This window comes from Phoxinus phoxinus, assembly GCF_949152265.1.
Source record: "Phoxinus phoxinus genome assembly, chromosome: 4".
Lineage (NCBI taxonomy): Eukaryota > Metazoa > Chordata > Actinopteri > Cypriniformes > Leuciscidae > Phoxinus > Phoxinus phoxinus.
Genome location: NC_136879.1, coordinates 35,262,950 through 35,281,808, shown reverse-complemented (window position 1 = coordinate 35,281,808; position 18,859 = coordinate 35,262,950). Strand labels below are relative to the sequence as shown.

The following is an 18,859-nucleotide window of genomic DNA, read 5'->3' as shown; positions in this document are numbered from 1 at the left end:
CATTATTTATGCATGCATCCCTTGCATGCGGAACTTATAGAAAAAGAAAACACGATGGTGTGTAAGTGTAGACAGAGTACTGTGAGATTGTGTGACCCGTGGGGCGCGGCTGCGCGCGATCCGCCTGCGGGATTCAGAGAGTCAAAGTGGGACAGCAGTGCGCACCTGCTCGCTGCATTCTGTTCGCAAGAGATCCAGAACATCTGTCCGTTCTCACATGTTCCTGGTAGCTAAACATAAATATATGTATATACACTATGTATTCTTGCTATATAACTGTTATCGCTACTGTAAATAAATGCACAAGCCATATCTTCAGTCTGTACTTGCACAGTGCGCGACTCGGAAATAAAATCTTATGCTACGACGACCCCAAGATGTAGAATCTTGCAAATACCCGAGTGCGATGCGTTTTAAACGCGCGTATGTCCAACTTAAACCAGTGCTGGCCAACTAATAGTAAAAAAAAGAAAAAAAAGAAAAAAAAAACAGTAAACTTGCATCAAGTTTAACTTGTTTTGCACATCAAATCACACCCTGGACACTGATAAATGCGCGTGTCTGCGATTACATTGCAGATATCAAAATGAACCATATGAATAAATTTAGAACCAGGAGGTCGTTATTGAATCAGTGTTGACAAAGTAAAAAAAAAAGATAAACACAAACAACAAGACGCAACAAATCACACACTGTTCAGAGAGCAATACATTTTTATAGTGCGTAATTGAAACATATGAATCAATTTGGAGCGCGGGCACATGCCCACCGAATCATTCTATGTCTAAAGTTGCTCATTTGATGGATGATGGAACACAAACATGATTGCATTAACTACAAACAACTTCCCACGCACCTGATCGCGCGTGTAAAAGAATGTGCACCGAACTCAAATCTGCACTGTCATCATCATGCCACAAAACACACGTAGTGTATTTGACTTGTCCAAACGCACGGGCTACTTCTGGAATATTATCCATGGTTCAATTAAGGTCTTGAGATAATGTGTGCTTAAATCACACTGGCATTTCTGTTCGCCCAGCCAACTCCCACCACACCCAGAGGGCATCACACCACTGTGGCCACACACATCCCAGGGTCCTTACCTTTAATGACAATCCCACAGAAGCTGTAGAGCACGAAAAGCAAGTGCTGTTGGAGCATCATATTCTTGTGGCGATGCTTGCGTCCGTGTTCTCCCTGCACTGATGCTGATGCTGATGCTGCTTATCCAGGTGGATGGTGCGCTCTCAGTCGCATGGATGGCGCAAACCCGAATCTCCTGTCCCGATCCGGAGGATAGGTTGCGTGCAGCAGTTACTGTACCCGGGGCTGGGAGAAGATGCTACCCGCACTGAAAATGCTGAGAAAGTGGCACTTCAGCCCCTGCCTGAGTCTCTGCCTCTCCAGAGCGCCGCAGCAGACGCGGGTCCCGCCCACTCTAGATTGACACATGGAGACGCCTTAACGATATACACAGACCAGCGTGAATGCGCAATTGATCACGCTGATTGATCACACTGATAACTTTCTGGTGCGCTGCTGTCTGAGTTTTGGTTACAGTTTAGACACCAGCGTTCATGTTACTGTCCGGTAATAATTAGGCTCCTGTTATCATGATAACATGTAATTACAAGCAGTCCCCCTGATCAATCACGGCGATTGTTGTTTATTAGGGGACCGCAGGGAGTGTTGTAACACAAGGTGAGTTGTAACACCCAATTTGGAATGAGATACACTGTATGTATATGGTTTATAATCTGATTTTCAGAGGACATAACTGGAATGATCAGAATATCTCTTGTTTAATGTGATTGCTAACTTCTACACTATCATGATACGTTAAAAAAAAAAAATTGTGTGTTTCACTCGTTTGTGACACTTGTAACTACTTCTGCTGGATCCACAAAGACTGCAAAAATTAGGACAGTGTATAGACTCACCACACACACACACACACACGCACACACACACACACACACACACACACACACACACACACACACACACACACACACACACACACACACACACACACACACACACACACACACACACAGGTTTTTACATTTGCAACAAAAAACAACAACCCGAAGGAACCTGGGTTAATTTGTCTTAAATATTTGCACTTTTCTGTTGTTTCTTTCTTATTAAAATGGTAGCCTTTTACATTCTTTTCAAACAACTGCATGTGCACAACATACCTTTAGTCATATATGAGCAATACTGGGGTAATAAATTATGAAATTGATTGTTTTAAAAATTCAGCTTTCATCTGTCTAGTTCTTATCTTATCTCTAGTTTGTTCCACACAAAACGCAGAACAAACTCTATGCCAATCATCACTGTTCTACCACACAACAGTGTTTGCACATCTATAGCTTTATTTTGCCTCATCGCTGTTTTTGATCTGTAATATAGTGTTATCTGGAAGGTCATTTTGACTTGACAAAAGATTTGAGATGGACTTTTTGTGTGTGCATATAAAATACTGACAGAATAAATGAGATTAAACACAAACATTCAATCGAGGAAGCAGTTTTGCATATCTGGACTGAAAGGTTTTCTGTTGTTGTTGTTGTATTGGAATGGTTTTGATATCTCAAGTGGAAAACGGAATGTTGTTTATCCTAGTTGTTAGCATCTTTAATTGGGTCTCCAGGCAATCTATCAGCAATGAGGCCATGCCATTCACACCTTCTCACCTTATTCCTCGTATTGCAAATGTCACTTTCTGTAGAGAGACATGCATGCTTTTATGAGGTCGCATTAAATAAACCACTGACATTTTTTATTATTATTGAGAATAACCAGCGAATTGAGCTGGTGTCCATCCATGACTGAAAACACAGTGCTTGTAGTCCAGGTTCTCTCTCCAATAACTTTGAAAAGATTTTACACTTGATTTCACGTGTCGCTCACCAAATTTCTTCCAATTTAACACAGAAGCCTGACTTGCCTGACCAGAGTCTGGACTTTTGAACATTTTTGGCTCTTCTGAATCACTCATATGTGGCTCAGTAAAGCCAGTTTTACAAAGAGCATAGCAGGGGCCAATTGGTTAAAGTTCCGAGCAACTTATAAATCAAGCAATAAAAGAATTAGGACACAGGATATATAGCACAAGAAAGATTTTAGGGGGATGGCAAATGGTTATATCCTTCATCATTTCATAGCAATTTCACTCAAGGGCTTTGCAAAGTATTACAGTTAATAGAGCATGACCTCTGCAGCAGAGGGGCATTTTAAGACAGAAGCAGGTAGAAGCTCCTATTTCTGAGATATACACGCATAGAGAAGTTGTAGAGTCACTATTATTGCACCACCGTTTCATTCTAAATTCAACACTAATTTTCTTTTCAAATATGCTCAGGCCAGCAAGGTTTTTTGTATTTGTGAAAAATGTGGTGCAAATCCATCAATATGTGAAAACGGAGAAGAAAAGATCTGAAACTCTCATTTTGCTCTTTGCTTTCAATGCTTCTGACATTGATGTTCATAAAGATAAAAAAATGTTCAATATCTTTTAACCATGTAATCTTTAATAAAAATGTAATGCAAGGTAATCATGCTCTAAAATGAATTTTTCAAAAGATCACATTTGGCTTATTGGGTAATGTTACTAAGAGCCTCATTTAGCCATTATTTAGGCAAACTCGCATTTGTCCTGTCTTTGTTTCTTGTTGAAAATACAGTTTCACTTGAATTTTACTGAATTGGTTCACCAAATAGATCAGTTCACATAACATCACTGATATACTGTATTCAGCATATATTTTGCAGGTTACATCTTTGTGACAGTGAATAGCTTTATGAGATAACCATCGAATTATTCATTCAGCCGACTCAGTAACCAAGTTGTTCCCAAATCGAATCTCATTATTGCACTTTCAACTTAACGAAAGACATAATTGTTTAGTTGGTCAGCTGATCCTCATTCACAAACCAGATGTGCTCCGTTTACTTTTAAACGACCATGCTAAACTAAAAACAGAAAAAAATGTCCTTAGTGTTTTTCGCGTACAGACGCCAGCGTTGTCAAAACGATCCCCGTTCAGACTGATCAGTGAAAACGACTAGTAGGCCAGTAGTTGGCGATGTCACTTTGTAAAGAAACACTACGCGTCTTTGATCACGTAATACGCATGCGCATGTTGTCACCGGTTTTACAAAATTAGTCGATAACGTATCGCTTTCAAAAACTTTTCAGGCCCCCAAAACATCATTGTCGAGTAAATGAACGCCCAAATTGCATAAAAAATGTTTTCAGTTTTTTTGTGTAAACGGCCCTAAAATCATTCCCAAACTATGTTTTGTTTCCTTCGTTCGTTCTTTATCAAACACTCGTTTGCTAGTCTAAAACCGAGTCTCGTTCTGATTCAAAACTGATTCAGTCCAACCAATGAAATACTCCTTCAACTCCCTCATGCAATAGTTGGCCTTTTAAGATATGAAATAAGTCGCATACTTTAAAAGGAAGAGACGTGAATGCGGAATGTGGAAAGATAAAACGCAAAGCAGTGTTTTTTGTGGTGCCACACAATGGGTCCCAAACTAAAGTTAGCAAATTACCTTCTTCACTATGTCTCATTAGCAAATTCAATCAACGTTAGTAAAGGTTTGAATGATCTCATCGAAAAAGTTTACGGAAAAAGTTGCAGATGTTGTTAATGCTCAAACAACAACATTACACACTAACTAAAGTTAGAAAAGTGAAATCAACCACCCCGTTTAAGTCTACCTTTTGAATCCTATTCGCAAACTGCACTTTTAGACATACACTCGTGAACTTCCCTAAGCCCTTCCCCTCGTGCTCTGGTCAGGCAGGGGGCCCATCGAAGTCAGCCGAAGGAACCTGGGACATCACTACATCACGTTGCATTAGTAAAATGGGTTTCAGACTGGATATCATGTTGCCTAAAAGGGGTATTTCACCACTGACAAAATGGGCTTTCAAAAAAACTTGACTGCCTATACAGTAGAAAGGTGATTTTCTTTTTGAAATCGGTGCTACCTGACTAGAGAGGCTATTGACTTCCCTTTTGCCAAATAGGTAGAAAAACTTCAACACCCATAATGCACTGGGCATGTTGCTGTTCAAGGCCACTCCCACCAGTCTGCCATATATACGCTTTCTTGACCAGAATCAAATACCACCTTGCTTTAGTAGGAAATACTTCTTAAACTTTAAGTCATAATGGTGTAGACTTGTTGTTCCCGGGTGCAAGAATACAAAGAGTAAAAGTTTAGTGGGAATGAGTTACTTTCTGTTTTCAAGAAAGCCCTGGAGCTGCCAAAAGCACTTTTCTGACAAAAAAAAGTGAATTTCTCAGTCCAGGCAACACAGAGAGCGAGTAAACATCGTGCATTTACATATACTACCAACATTGCATCAATACAAAGCGGCAAAGTTACACTACTGAAGTTAAAACACTAAAACACATACAGTGTACATCTCTGGGATAGAGATGGCTTTAGCTTTACTTAATTGAACAGTCGCCACCGTGGCTGTATCTCATACTAAGTTTCATGTTGCGTTCAGAGGAAATGTACGTCAGCATTTTACAGATCTCATTACATTGCAAATCTATAAATATTCAATCAAAATGGTTGCCTAGAGAGAAGCGGTTCTTGTGCCTCACCGATGAACTAATTGAATCCATGAAACGCTCTAGCAAATATGCCCGCAGTGCACATGTCATTGTAACCCCGAGAGTCAAGCGACTGCAAATTGGTTTTTTGAAAAAACATATTTTTCTTATATGGAGTGTATGTATTCTGCTGGAGAGCTTGGAGAGTGTGTATAAAGAGCTTTGACTGTTGCATTGGAACTTCTGTCACTACAACGCTTGTTTGCTTGATCGCAATCTTACGGTGAAATTAATTTAACCCTTTGTGGTGCGGTTAACACCGAGTTCTCAGACCTAACAGCTTCTACCCATTTATTGGTTATTGTTTTTGCACTTGTTGCTGGAAGAGAGAAGCAAACAGAGAGTGAACCAATCTAAGGAAACTTTCTGAGGTCATCTTGAGCAGCCCAATAAAGCCTTTTCTCCATCTACATACAAAGCATATAATTGATGTGTTTTTATGCCGTTGCAAACAGTGATGGCGTTGATACCACGATCAAAGTGCATCTTCCTGACACTCGCATGTATCATTTATGTTCAAAGAAACCGCGAAAGTACAGTAAGAGATAAACGCAAAATAAATAATTAAAACACCACGTGAAGAACACAATGTATTCTTCCGCTCTTTCTCCAGAGATAGATGTGATAGTAATGATGATTAGAGACAGATATAATACATGGGATGTTTTGACAGGCATCTCGCTGCTGAATAGAGGTACACGGAGGATGCTTTTAAATGAGGCTTTCATTCATTTTACCTTTGAGATTAATTAACTTCCGTAGGAGTTGATGAGACTCGCTGTTGTGACATTGTAACACTTGCCTGAGGGATTCTCATGGGTGAATTCACTGAACAGACTTCACTTCTGCGCAAAACCTGCGTCTTATTCACTAAACACAGGTGCTAAATCCACTGAAATAGTTCTGCTCCGTTCATAAATGAAGTAATTGTAATTTTTTTAATGAACTGTATGTAAGAAATGTATTTCAATTAATCATAAATGGCCCTGATATGTCAGTAAACATTAAGAAGTCACTGACAACAGTAGTCCAGCCAGGATATTGTCATTTGAAAGTGAAGTTGCAGCCCTCAACTGATGTTGATGTTGTCATGTTGTGTTTTGGCCTGATGCGCCACCCTCCACCTATCTACCAATCACGAAGTCAGTAGTGTTTCGGCATCCGGGTTGCCAGCTCTGCTCTAGTCTTGCCATTGGAAGCTCCTTGTAGCAGCCGACGTTCCTGCTGGATCATGCAGCCTATCTGGCAACCTCGAGTCAGGGGGGAGGGGGAGGGGATACACGGCTCTACGGTAATTTGAAAGTGATTGCAGTACCAGTTTTGGCCACAATCTTACATACGGTTCCTTTAACTATAACGAAAACTATCAGTATAATGTTGAATAATCGTTAGGCTATGAATCAACGAGAATAGGGAAGTTCGCACCACATAACGATAACAACACAGAGAAAAAACATCATCGGAATCACTTTTTTTTTCAGCTGATGAACAAACAAAATGAAAGTATGCCAGATATTGGAAGTCTCCCGAATCCTCCACAACCTAGTAGGCCCTCTTCGACCACAGATGGTGAACCGTGTCGTGCAAATTGATTTCAGCACTAATTTTGTGGGAGTATTTTTGCTGTTACTCTTGCATAATTCCTTTAGTGAATCTTGCAGTGAGTGTAATACATTTTTAGTGGATTCCTGGATCACATCCAAAAACTAATAAGACCTAATTATTTAAAAGTCCTTTGAAAAAAATGTTATGCAGCCTACAGAAATGTTCTTTTTTTAAAGGGTTCATTACATGAGAAATCAAATTTGCCTTGATCCTTTGATATAAAAGAGGTTTCTGTACCATTAAAACATCCTGTAAGTTTCACCAGTTACAACGTACAAAGCATTTATTTAATGAAGCTCCAAAAATGGCTCATTTTGATATTATGGGATCTGTAACATCACACGGGCAAATACATTTGCATATGCCTGCCTTCAGAGCAAGACATCAACGAATAGATTTACATCATTCAGTCATTTAAAGGCCCACTAAAGTGCCTTGGAACACGCAGCTTTGTATGATGCATTGAAGTATTTCCACTGAAACAGGAAGCTAAGGCGGGACGTATTAAATGGCTCCTCCCCCTTTTCAAATAGCCAATAGCGTTTAGTTTACCTCTCAGACTGCAAGTCCTACTTGACAGCACCATGGAAGCGAATCCGAGCGCTAATGATACGTTGGATATTGTAGAGGTGTGAATAAATTCTAGCCATTTCATTCTTAACAAACGTACAGTTGAAAAACAGAATAAAACTTGAGTGTTTGAGCAACGAACACACATCTCCAGCACGTATTGCTCCGTGTCAACGGTTGCTTTGGCCAGGTGGTATTTATAGCATAGGGGGCGGAGCTTTAGATTCTATAGAGCATTTGATTGGACAGAACAGAAGATGTGATGAGAAGTTGAAGTCCGCTGTGATGTCATAAAAATCAGTGATCCATTTAACCGGAAGTGAGAGACTGTAAGTTTTGAATATCTTCTAAATGCAAATTTTGTTTTGTATTAATACATCAATTTATGCATAACCTTAAGTCTAACATATGCATACTAAAAGCTAAAAAACTTACATTTTGATTTCAGGGCCTTTAATGTCTGACACTGGATGTGAGTGTCACATTGCTTCAAAAGCAAATAGAACTCATTATAATGAACTCATTATAACTCATTACAAAGAAGAAAATCCATGTCATGACTCCTTTAAAGCAATGCTTGTGTTTTTTTTATGTTAAAAAGCATAAAACATTAACGAAAGTATAACTTTTACCAATAACTGTAAGTGATGTTTTGAACTGGAACACAGACACTACATTTGGCAAAGGAATCCTTGCTACAAAGTATCTTCTTGAGAATCAGGCTTCATGAATCAAATCAGACAATCACTGCTCTTCAGACACAGCGAGAAAGCATGCATACAAGTGCGCAAGTAATCTCAGCAGTTCTTTTGTGGTGAAAAGCCGTACCATCCGAGCTGAAGGGGGTGCGTCATGAAGTAGTGTTTGCCAGACGGGGCCGGACACTGCTCAGATAAACCCACGGGTCCTGACGGCTGACACAACAGCAGATTTTATCGCTGAAATGAATGCACACTGCAAAGGTGGCAAAGTAGTTTCTGAAGTGGCAAGTAGGTGTCTTACACAGACTGTTTAATGCTGCTCAGAGGTGGCATAAATGCATTTACACAGTCATTTTAACGGCATACTACTATACTAAGAACAGAGCAGATCTGGCTTTTTTTTTTGCTGCATTGTGTCTTTACACGGAATTCCACGAGTTCACACTTACAAATAATAAGATAGAGTTAAGAGCGCTGTCTGAGCCCGAACCCTGAATACTCCCCCATATCTCTGGCTGGGATAGGAACCAGTTGAGAGTGAGTGAGTAGTCAGGGTGGCGGAGGGATACAGAAAACTAGTCGTCTATATAGGCCTCCTCTTGTGCTGATTTGGTAGGTCATTTGAGCATGTTCCTTACAGAACTTTGTTAATAAAACATCATTTTGAGCTGGCACAAAGCAGCCATTCCTTGAAGAACATTTTTACAACAACGAGCCACCTCTCGTTATTTCCGTTAATTTTACATATTGATGGCATCATATTTGGTCACACTGAAGTGCGTCCACACAGCTGATATGTTTTCCTGTTATCCATGTTATAGACGTTGACGCAGTGAAAATGCAACACTGGAGAAGCGACAATTAAATGGCACTGTTCTGGTCAATGATTTCTGCTAACAGTAACATTTCTGCCATATTTTCAATCGCCGAAATTTCGGTGCATCTTAATCTGAAAAAGGAACAGGGAATGACAGGAAATGTGGGGAAAGAAAGGGGAAATGGGATTGGGATATAATTCAGGTGGCATTCGATGCTGGGTCAACACAAGAGTCAATGGGACTGGTCTGCCAGAAACAACATTTTTACCAGTGACTGAGAACATAATGACACTCGATACAAACTTCTAGCATGATTCCCTATGTTGAAGTTTCATGGACTCTTATTTTGATATTATGTTGTCGTGCTGTGCCTGTGTTCTCTTCCTGTGGTTGAGTTCTTGTTTCCTTGTTTCTATTACAATCTTGTTGTTAGTTTAATTTGTCTTGAGTTGAAGTTCCATGCTGGTTTTTCCTCTGTATCGTTCCTGGTGTTCATTAAACGTTTTTTTTTATCACTCTTCTGCCTCAAGCACTTTGGTGGATTATCATGTCTATCGAGCGCGTGTCAACTTCAATCTAGTGTCCGATGTATTCAGTTTATTTTAACAGGTCAGTGGGTAATTTTTTTTAATTATTCATATGCCAGCAATCAACATTTTGGAGTGATTAGGATTTTTTTTTTTTTGACAAAGTCCTTAAGCTCAAAAATACAGTAAAAACAGTAAAGTTTTGAGTTATGAATGCAATTTATTATTACTTTTCTAGCATTTTTAAATGTCATAGCTTATTTTTTATAGCATCATTACTCCAGTCTTAAGTGTGACATGATCCTTTAGAAATCATTCTAATATGCTGATTTGGTGATTTTAAATTACATACTATTTAATAATATTTCACAAAATGACTGTTTATACTGTATTTTTGATTAAATAAGTGCAGTCTTGGTAAACATGAAGACTTCAAAAACATTTAAAAAAAATGTTTTTTTACATTTGACCGGTCGTATTAATATATCTGTTCAAACATATAGTGTTTTCCCTCGTCAGCTACTTTTTGTTAGTAGATTGTAGTCCAGCGGACTACTTTCTTTCAAACTTTTGGACTGTAAATGATGAGTAGCTCATGGCCTGTTTGGAAGTACTGTAGCCTCTCCAACACTGACACGCGCACAAAATGCATGAAAGAGCCGGGGACCCGTCCTGAACCCAGTAGACTTCCACAGAATTCAAAACAGAACCTCCACTAATTGCCTGTCTGTCTGCGTTCTGATCTCCACACCTGCATTATCCGAGACGGAATCTTCCAGAATGCCCGACAGTCAGCCTGTCGTCCCCACTGAGCCTGGGAAGTGGAGAGAGCTTCTGCCACCACAGATACGTCGCGCTGATTGCTTTGCGTTCGCCTGCGTATGTTAACGATGGCCCATGGCAGCTGGCATTCTCACAGACCACTGCATGGAAAATGGACCGATTTTCGGATTTAATTACCCACGATGGATTTTACCCCTTCTCTCTCTGTTCCTATCCTCTAAGCAGCCAGAAAACATTATTTCGAAAACAGGACAAGACAAATGACAAGACCGTGGCCTTCCACCCCATTCCTTGGCTCAGTCTATGCATTCATGTTCTTTTTAATCCAGTGACAATGGATGATTCATTAGCATAGCTGAATATGTGCATTTGGACCAATGACAGCACCGATCTCCGCTGCAGCTGTTGTTGTTGCTTGATATCGTTCCCTTTTGCATTTCAAAAACTTCCAGTGATCTCTTTTGCACTTCATTTAAATGAAAATGCGTGCGCCATCCTCCGCAATATTCCCTACAGCTCGTAATTTCTAGATTTGCATTTCTCTTTGTCAATATTTTGTTGTCATGCTATTATACAGTAAGTTACACGTTATGATAAGATGCTTGGGGTCAAGACCTTACATCAAATGAATTGCTGTGTGAATATATGAACAGTGTTTGCTTTAGACAGTTACTTTGTTTCCTAAAATAAATTTTTGTCTTCCAATTGTCATTTAAAGGCCCCCTGAAATCAAAATGTAAGTTTTTCAGCTCATAGTGTTGTATGTTAGCCTTAAGGTTATGAATAAGCTGGTGTGCTCCAAAATAATTTAGGAGATATAAGCATTCAAAACTTAGTCTCTCATTTCAGCTCACAGATTTTAATGACACCACCACTTCTCATCACATCTTCTGTCCAATCAAATGCTCTCTAGAATCTAAAGCTCCGCCCCCTATATGCTATAAATACCACCTGGCCAAAGCAACTGTTGACATGGCACAGAGCAATTCATGTTGGAGATGTGTGTTCGGTTGCTCAAACGCTCAAGTTTTATTCCGGCCAGGATATTGTCACTTTAAGCACTCACTTCCTGATGGCTGGGCGTAGTGCGCAGGCTCAAACTGAGCTTGATGACGTAGATGTGACGTGAGCAACCTGTCTGACAGCTGTGAGTCTTCTAGTAGCTGTGCCGAGAGAAATCTGAATCATTCCCTTCCGAATCTCACAGAGACGGAGAGCCTGAGTAGTAGCTGTCAATGAGCTAGCAGCAGGATCAACTTTATGACTCTCTATGGGCTTCTACCTTGACTTTATCGGACTTTATGCCTCCACGTCCCCCCGATTGCTTGCGAGCTTCTCCGCCTGTCTATACGGTAATTTCTCGACTGTGCGACAGAGAGTCGAGTGGTTATGACGCAATCGTTAGCCTATTTTTACAAAAACTGCTTCCACGGGGCCATAACGTAAGATACAAGGTAATGGAGCCTTTTATACATTGTCGAGTTTCTTTAGAAATAAATAATGGACAAATGGAGTCTTTAAACGCCTCAAATGTAAAGTTATTCGCTGTCAAAGTGACGCCAAAATGAATGGGAGTCAATGGAATGCTAACAGCAGGTGATGGCTTGATAGCCAATGGCGGCCCCCGGGGGAGCTTCGGTTTCCGGCGGATGGATTACCCCCTTGGTTCCAAGGCACTTTAGTGGGCCTTTAAATCAATTTTGGGTTAAGATGAGCCACTTCTAACGCATTTTTATACAACAATGATGTACTAAAACAGGAAAAGTTTTTCCTTTGCGGTTTTAACGTACAGACAACAACGACTCTCGTTCACGTGGATCTGCGAAAACGACTAAAAACGCTGTATTCTGCTGCCTAACCAGTAGGTGGTGATGTCCTTTTGTAAAGAAACATTACGCGCCTATAGACTGAATACGTAATACATGCATATTTCTTCCACAAGTTTTCAAAAGTTTGCGTTTGCAGGCCCCCAAAACGCTGTTGTCATGTAAATCAACAGACAAAACGCATAATTAAATAGGGATACTTATATGTAGCTGAGGAATTATTAAATGAAGCATAAAATGTAGCTGTGGGATAAGTGATCCAGCCCGGGGTAAGCGTTGTTAGTGGCTAAACTAATATTGTTCCTAACGTTATTACAAAATGTTTAAAAATTGTTTCAGGTATTGTGCTGAATATTAAATGGTTTCATGAATGGTATTGTGCATTATTTATTTTTTATTTTTTTATCTTTATATTGTAACTTGAAATGTAAATCATTGTATCTTATTCATCAATCATTAATTTAGTAATGTTCGTAATAATATGTACCAATAATTCAATAGCCACCTCTTGACACGACAGTACTCCTCGTATGATATTGACCCTTGGCGGCACACAATTTCAGTTGATGGCATGTATCCCGAAATATAATTAGACATATTAGTTTTACCTCAGCTAATATTTAATTTCTCTTTCCCTCAAGGACAACCGAAGCAAAAACTGGCACAGCTTATCCCACTCTTCATTTTATATATATATATATATATATATATATATATATATATATATAGTGATAGAAATTGTAGTGATGCACACCTAATATATATATATATATATATATATATTAGGTTAGGTGTGCATCACTAGCACAATTTCCTTTGTCCTGTTTTTATTATTCAGTCATTTATTTGAAGAATATTTAGTTTCAATGTCTTTTCATTTCAAATCACACTCCAGTTGCCTTGTGGACACTTACTGGGGTGTTATTCACTCCACCCACTGCTGTTGCTAAACTGACAACATTAATTGGGAAATGATGCAACCTGTTTTGTTTGTGATTAGTCGTTTTGCCATCTGGACTGTTTTCTGCCGAGGAACCCTCACACATGATTGAGCGAAATGTGTCACCAAAAAAAAAGCTACCCACATTATACGTCACACAGGCCACACGCGAACTATCACCTTCAACGACACCCCTGAAAAACATAACGGAAATAACAAAACACCAGACTGTTTGGAAAAATATCTCAGACGACACCTTGTGATGCATTGGTTTTTCATATAAGAACTGAATTGCACAAATAGTGCTACAGTAGCTCCAAGACATAGGGGTGAATTCAGGTTGAATTGGGACATTTTGTCCCAGTCATCTCAAAAAAGTGTCCCAATCAACCTGAATTCGCCCCTATTCGGACATTTCTATGAATATTAATTACATTTTCCCTCTGAATTATTAGATTATCTTTTAACCAACATGTCAGGTTTTTTTAATGGCTGTATAAAGTAAGTTCCCCTCAAGTTCCACGCAACTTTTTGTAAAATGTTTTGTTTAAAAAGTATGCATTTTTCTATAACATAAATGCCACTTGGTTTTATATATTTTGTTATTGACATTTAAGTGTTTATGAGTGTCCAAATACATCTTGCTAGTACCAGCAACATTTAAAAAAAAGAGGCAAAAATATAACCGAATGATCCCATGCCATGCGTGCCGTATATATTCCAAGTGTTCCAAGGGCTCTAAAAAGACTTAAGACTAGTTGGGGTAAACATACCTTTTGCAAGAATATTTAAATGTTGATTTAACTGATTATTAAGGAATTGTATTTTTTCCCTCAAGTATACAATTACTCAACCAATCATTAATCAACCTTAATAATTTAGAGGAAGTTTGAAGGATTGAGTGGGACAAAAATCTAAAAAAACTTATAAGAATAAAATAATCAGTTAATTCTGAACATTTTTCATGTATGACCAAAGAGACTTTAAGTATATGCCGTTGTTTGTGCATTTTCCCCATTGTTGTCCTGCAATCGTAAATAAGTAAACAAAAAAAAAACTTGATTCCAGTCTCTGTAGTGTCAATGAACGAGAAGCCTCTCTCTATCTCTAGCAGAAACCTGCAAGGAATTGCGTTGACAAGAATTCCAGGCTATGAAGTCTGAGAACAATCTGTCATAAATGTAGAGCATTCTGACCTTGACCTTGCTGATTATGCCGCAAAAACCTGACAAGTTGGAAAACTGTACGTTTCTGTTACGGTTTGTCTCAATGCAGAGCTTGTTGCATTCCATATGTTACAACCTAACTTTAAGAGCATTTGTTTTCCTGCAGATGTAACAGAGGCCAGCTGGCAAGTGCAGGTAAACCTCACTCCCCTGGCTTCGAAAGGCGCACTAGCATCTATCGCTAGAGACTGACCTTTAGCGTCCTTGTTAGCGTGCCCGTCTGCTATGCCGAAGACACTGGTTCGAGTTCGGCTCAGAGTGGGGTGAGTTGAACCGGAGGGGTTACATTGGTGCCGTGACCCGGATGGGAGTGAGGTTTAGGGGGTGAGTGTAACGGAGACCAGCTATAGTAAGTGCTGTGCAGGTAAACCTCACTCTCCAGATCTCAAGAGGCACACTAGCGTCTAACGCATGTACTATAGTCTTTAGGGTCCTTGATAGTGCCCCAACCTCCCATGCCGGAGACACTGATTCGAGTCCTGCTCGGAGTGGGGCGAGTAGAACCGGAGGGGTTACATTGGTGCCGTGACCCGGGTGAGAGTGAGGTTTAGAGGGTTGAGTGTAACGGAGGCCAGTTAGTAAGAGCTTTGCAGGTAAACCTCACTCCCCTGATTTCAAGAGGCACAATAGTGTCTAACGCTTGAGACTGCGGCCTTTAGCGTCCTTGTTAGCGCACCGCCTCCCATGCTAGAGACGCCAGTTTGAGTCCCGCTTAGAGTGGAGCGAGTAGGCAGGAGGGGTTACACAGAGGCATGAAAAACAAGTTGTCCTTCAGATGACGACTACACTCTTATATAAAAGTTGTTTAATGGTTCTTTAAAGCATTTTATATTTAGCAAAAACCGGACAAAAGCATGCACATAACCGGAAATAATACAAAGGAAATAATAAAAAACAGATATGATGTCGAGACACCAAGGCTCCAAAAATGCAAAAATTTGATAATGGACTTTTAAAATTAAATTTTCATATTTAGTATTTAGTTTTTTTTTTTGTTACATGGCTTTATGATTTTTCCTTTTTTTTTCTATTTGGATAATTTTTTTTAGGGTTTGATCAAAATATGTGTTGAGTCATATTCAACATGTACGTTTAGATGAAACATGTACAGGACTATTTTAATTTCAACTTTTTGCCGGCATCGTCCCTTGCTGCTGTGTGCCTATTTTGTTGAAGATTCAACAGACGGCCTAGAAGGAGTTCGAATAAGTAGGTTTTGGAGAAAATTCTTTGCCTTATTATAGCACCACCTACTGTCTGGCAGAAAGTGTGTCTGTGTGTGCGCCTGAGTAGCGGTCACCAATTGGGACCATCCTGACCATTTTGAGGTCTTTACTATTTACGGTCTCTGACGGCTAAACACTTTTAGAGCAAAAAAATAAGGAAGAAGAAAAACACAATAGGGTAACAGCACTTTCGTTGTTTGGACACCTAATGACATTAAAAAAAACATGAAATCTAGTGTACAAGTCATATACAGATTACTAGTATTCTTTTATGGTGTGTTTCCTATCCTTTTGGAGCTTGTGTCCTGGTCACCATTCACTTTCATTGCATGGAAAAGAGCATGAAATTCTGCCAAATGTCTTCTTTTGTGTTGTACAGAAGAACGTCATGGTTTGGAAGGACATGAGGGTGAATAAATCAGAAATTTTGGCTCAACTATCCCTTTAAATTTGACAGAAATGGATGCAACGAGCAGTCTATTATATGAAAAATTCAAATGGAAATTAACAAGCTTTCAAAGCCTGAACCTTGAATAGCATCTTTTTTTGGTGTAAACCACATATTGTGATGTTGGTTGAGTCATTGGCACAATCACAAGAGCATGCCATTTTACGACAGAAAATGTTCAATACACAGAATAATGTAATGCCACAGCTCTCTTCAGCTTTGTTCTGAATCTGGAGCCGCCTCAGTTAGTTCAGGGATGTGACTGTCATATACTAACAAAGGAACACCTGGAGGTGATCCACGAGCAAACTCAGCACAGTCGAGAAAAGATCACCTGAATATTACGAGGGAATAGATAACTTTTTGTCTGTTCCTCACACAAAGCTCTCATTCGGCTTTACACGTCTTCAAATATAGAGCATGAATCACATTGGGGTCAATAAATATGAAATATTAATAAATACTATAAAAGTATATCAATAATACTACAATAACACTGGATAGTAATAGTGATGATTGCCCACTAATTAGTCATGTATTAAATAACTCCTTAAAGCGACTGTATGTCAGGGACTGACCTTTGTGAGAATCAGGTGAACACAATAGTACTAGTGTTTTTGAGACACTTAGCAGGACGTCCTCTAATCGTGCATCTCTGAGTCAAAGCCAAAAAAAGAGATTACCTCTGAAGTTACAACGGGTTGTATCCTCTCAACTGCAGTCTGTGAGAGAACGGAGGATCAAGGAAGCAGGATCTGGCAACCACCAAAGATTGGCAGCATGGAACAGATGGTCTGGAGGAGAGGAACGATGTGGACATGCAAGGAAGGAGTGCAACCCTGAACACAGATAAGCGACGAGGCTGCTGATGAGACCACTGCTGTATAATCAGCAATGGAGCAATCCACCTTCAGCCCACACTCAATACAGACAATACACTCTTAAAGTTCCCAGAATGGCCGCTTTGCTTTCACAGCCAAAGACTAACTTTTTGGGGAATTTCTGTCATTGTTTACTCACCCTTGTCATTGCAAACCATGTTAATTTCTTTCTTCTGCAGAACACAAAAGGAGAACGTACTTGCCACTCTTTTCCATGCAATTACCCGTTACAGATCTATACAGGTGGAGCTGGGGAAGGTGGAGGGTTTCTGAAACCGCGCTGCAAACTGCTACAGCAAATGCTGACCAAGTATTTCAAGTTTTGATTTTGAGAGCCGCGGCACAGAAGATCAATAGTGAATGACTTAATGTCACAATAAAAAATAAAAAAAACTATCATATGGCATCAGAAAATGTACTAAATTTAGCACAGAAGTCATATGGAGTTCTTTTTTGGTGCTTTTTTTATTATTTTTGGAGCTTGACAGTCCCTGGTCACCATTCACTATCATTGTATTGAAAAGAGGAGCCTTAACGTCTTGTTTTATGCTCTAAAGAAGAAAGAAAGAATCAGAATCAGAATCAGCTTTATTGGCCATGTTTGCAGAGACAAACTAGGAATTTGACTTGGTAACAACAAGGCTCTCAAATTACAACACTCATTGGCTGCAACAGTCAACAACACTCACTTGACATATAAACACAGAGTATGAAATGTATGTTAAAAACAAAATACTAGTATATTTAGTGCTGACAATACAGTGTAGATTACAAAGTGCAGGAGGGGGATAGTGCAATATCAGTATTGTCTTGGAATTTTAAGTAAAGTAAAATAGAGCAGTGCAGGTCTGTACAATGATAATAAATTAATTAGTGCATTCAATAGAAATATTGAAGTTTGCATGAGGTAGATGAATAGAATAATATTAAGAATCTAATAATAATAGAATAAGATTATTAGAATCGAATAATAATAGAAAGCCACTGAAACAACACGGGGGGGAGGGGGGGGTGTAAATTCTGTCATAATTTTCATATTTAGATGAAAAATCCCTTGAAAATACATAACATTTATTAGAAACCATCAGTGTTTTAGCTCAGCTTTGAAACATCAAGCACAAATCTGATTTTAATGGAGTGGAACAAATGTACTTTATAAAATGTCTGCTTTTTTTGGAAGTAGTAGATATACTCCTTTTGAGTCTTGCATTATTCAGGATTAAATGCATTATTTATGGATATGTAAAATTTTAATCAGGGAAACGTGGTGTGAGGTACACGCAGTTATGAGTTTTGCACTCATCAAAGTGAAATAAAATCATTTGAATAAATAATGATGACACAAAAACATCCATTCAGCCTAATGATGCTCCAAAGGCGGAGGGTAATTTTACGGAATATTAATCTTTAAATGGTGCAAAGTGCATCAGAAGTTGTGTAGACTAAAGGATTTTTTGTAGGTCTGCATGATCATTCCACCATATCTCTCGGAAAGTGCTGTCTCTGTCGAGCTGGTTTGCTTACGCATATTAGTATGTGTGCATGCATCTCCGTGCCTACTGCAAGTCTTCTTTTGAAGCTACTTTTTCAAAATCACCTTGGGCTTGATCTACGCAAACAGCTGAATCAGCTCTCAGCACTGGCTGTGTTTCTCAAA

The 18,859-nt window shown here is 39.2% G+C and overlaps 1 protein-coding gene across 1 annotated transcript in view; it reads right to left on the bottom strand.

The window, feature by feature from the left end:
- Positions 1-1,349, bottom strand: part of cadm2b (cell adhesion molecule 2b) — a 225,519-nt gene extending 224,170 nt beyond the window's left edge. Inside the window, exon 1 of the mRNA XM_079608819.1 lies at positions 1,107-1,349. Coding sequence (XP_079464945.1) covers positions 1,107-1,167 — 61 coding nt within the window. The 5' untranslated portion in view covers positions 1,168-1,349. The remainder of the gene's footprint in view (positions 1-1,106) is intronic.
- Between the last annotated feature and the right edge of the window lie 17,510 nt (positions 1,350-18,859).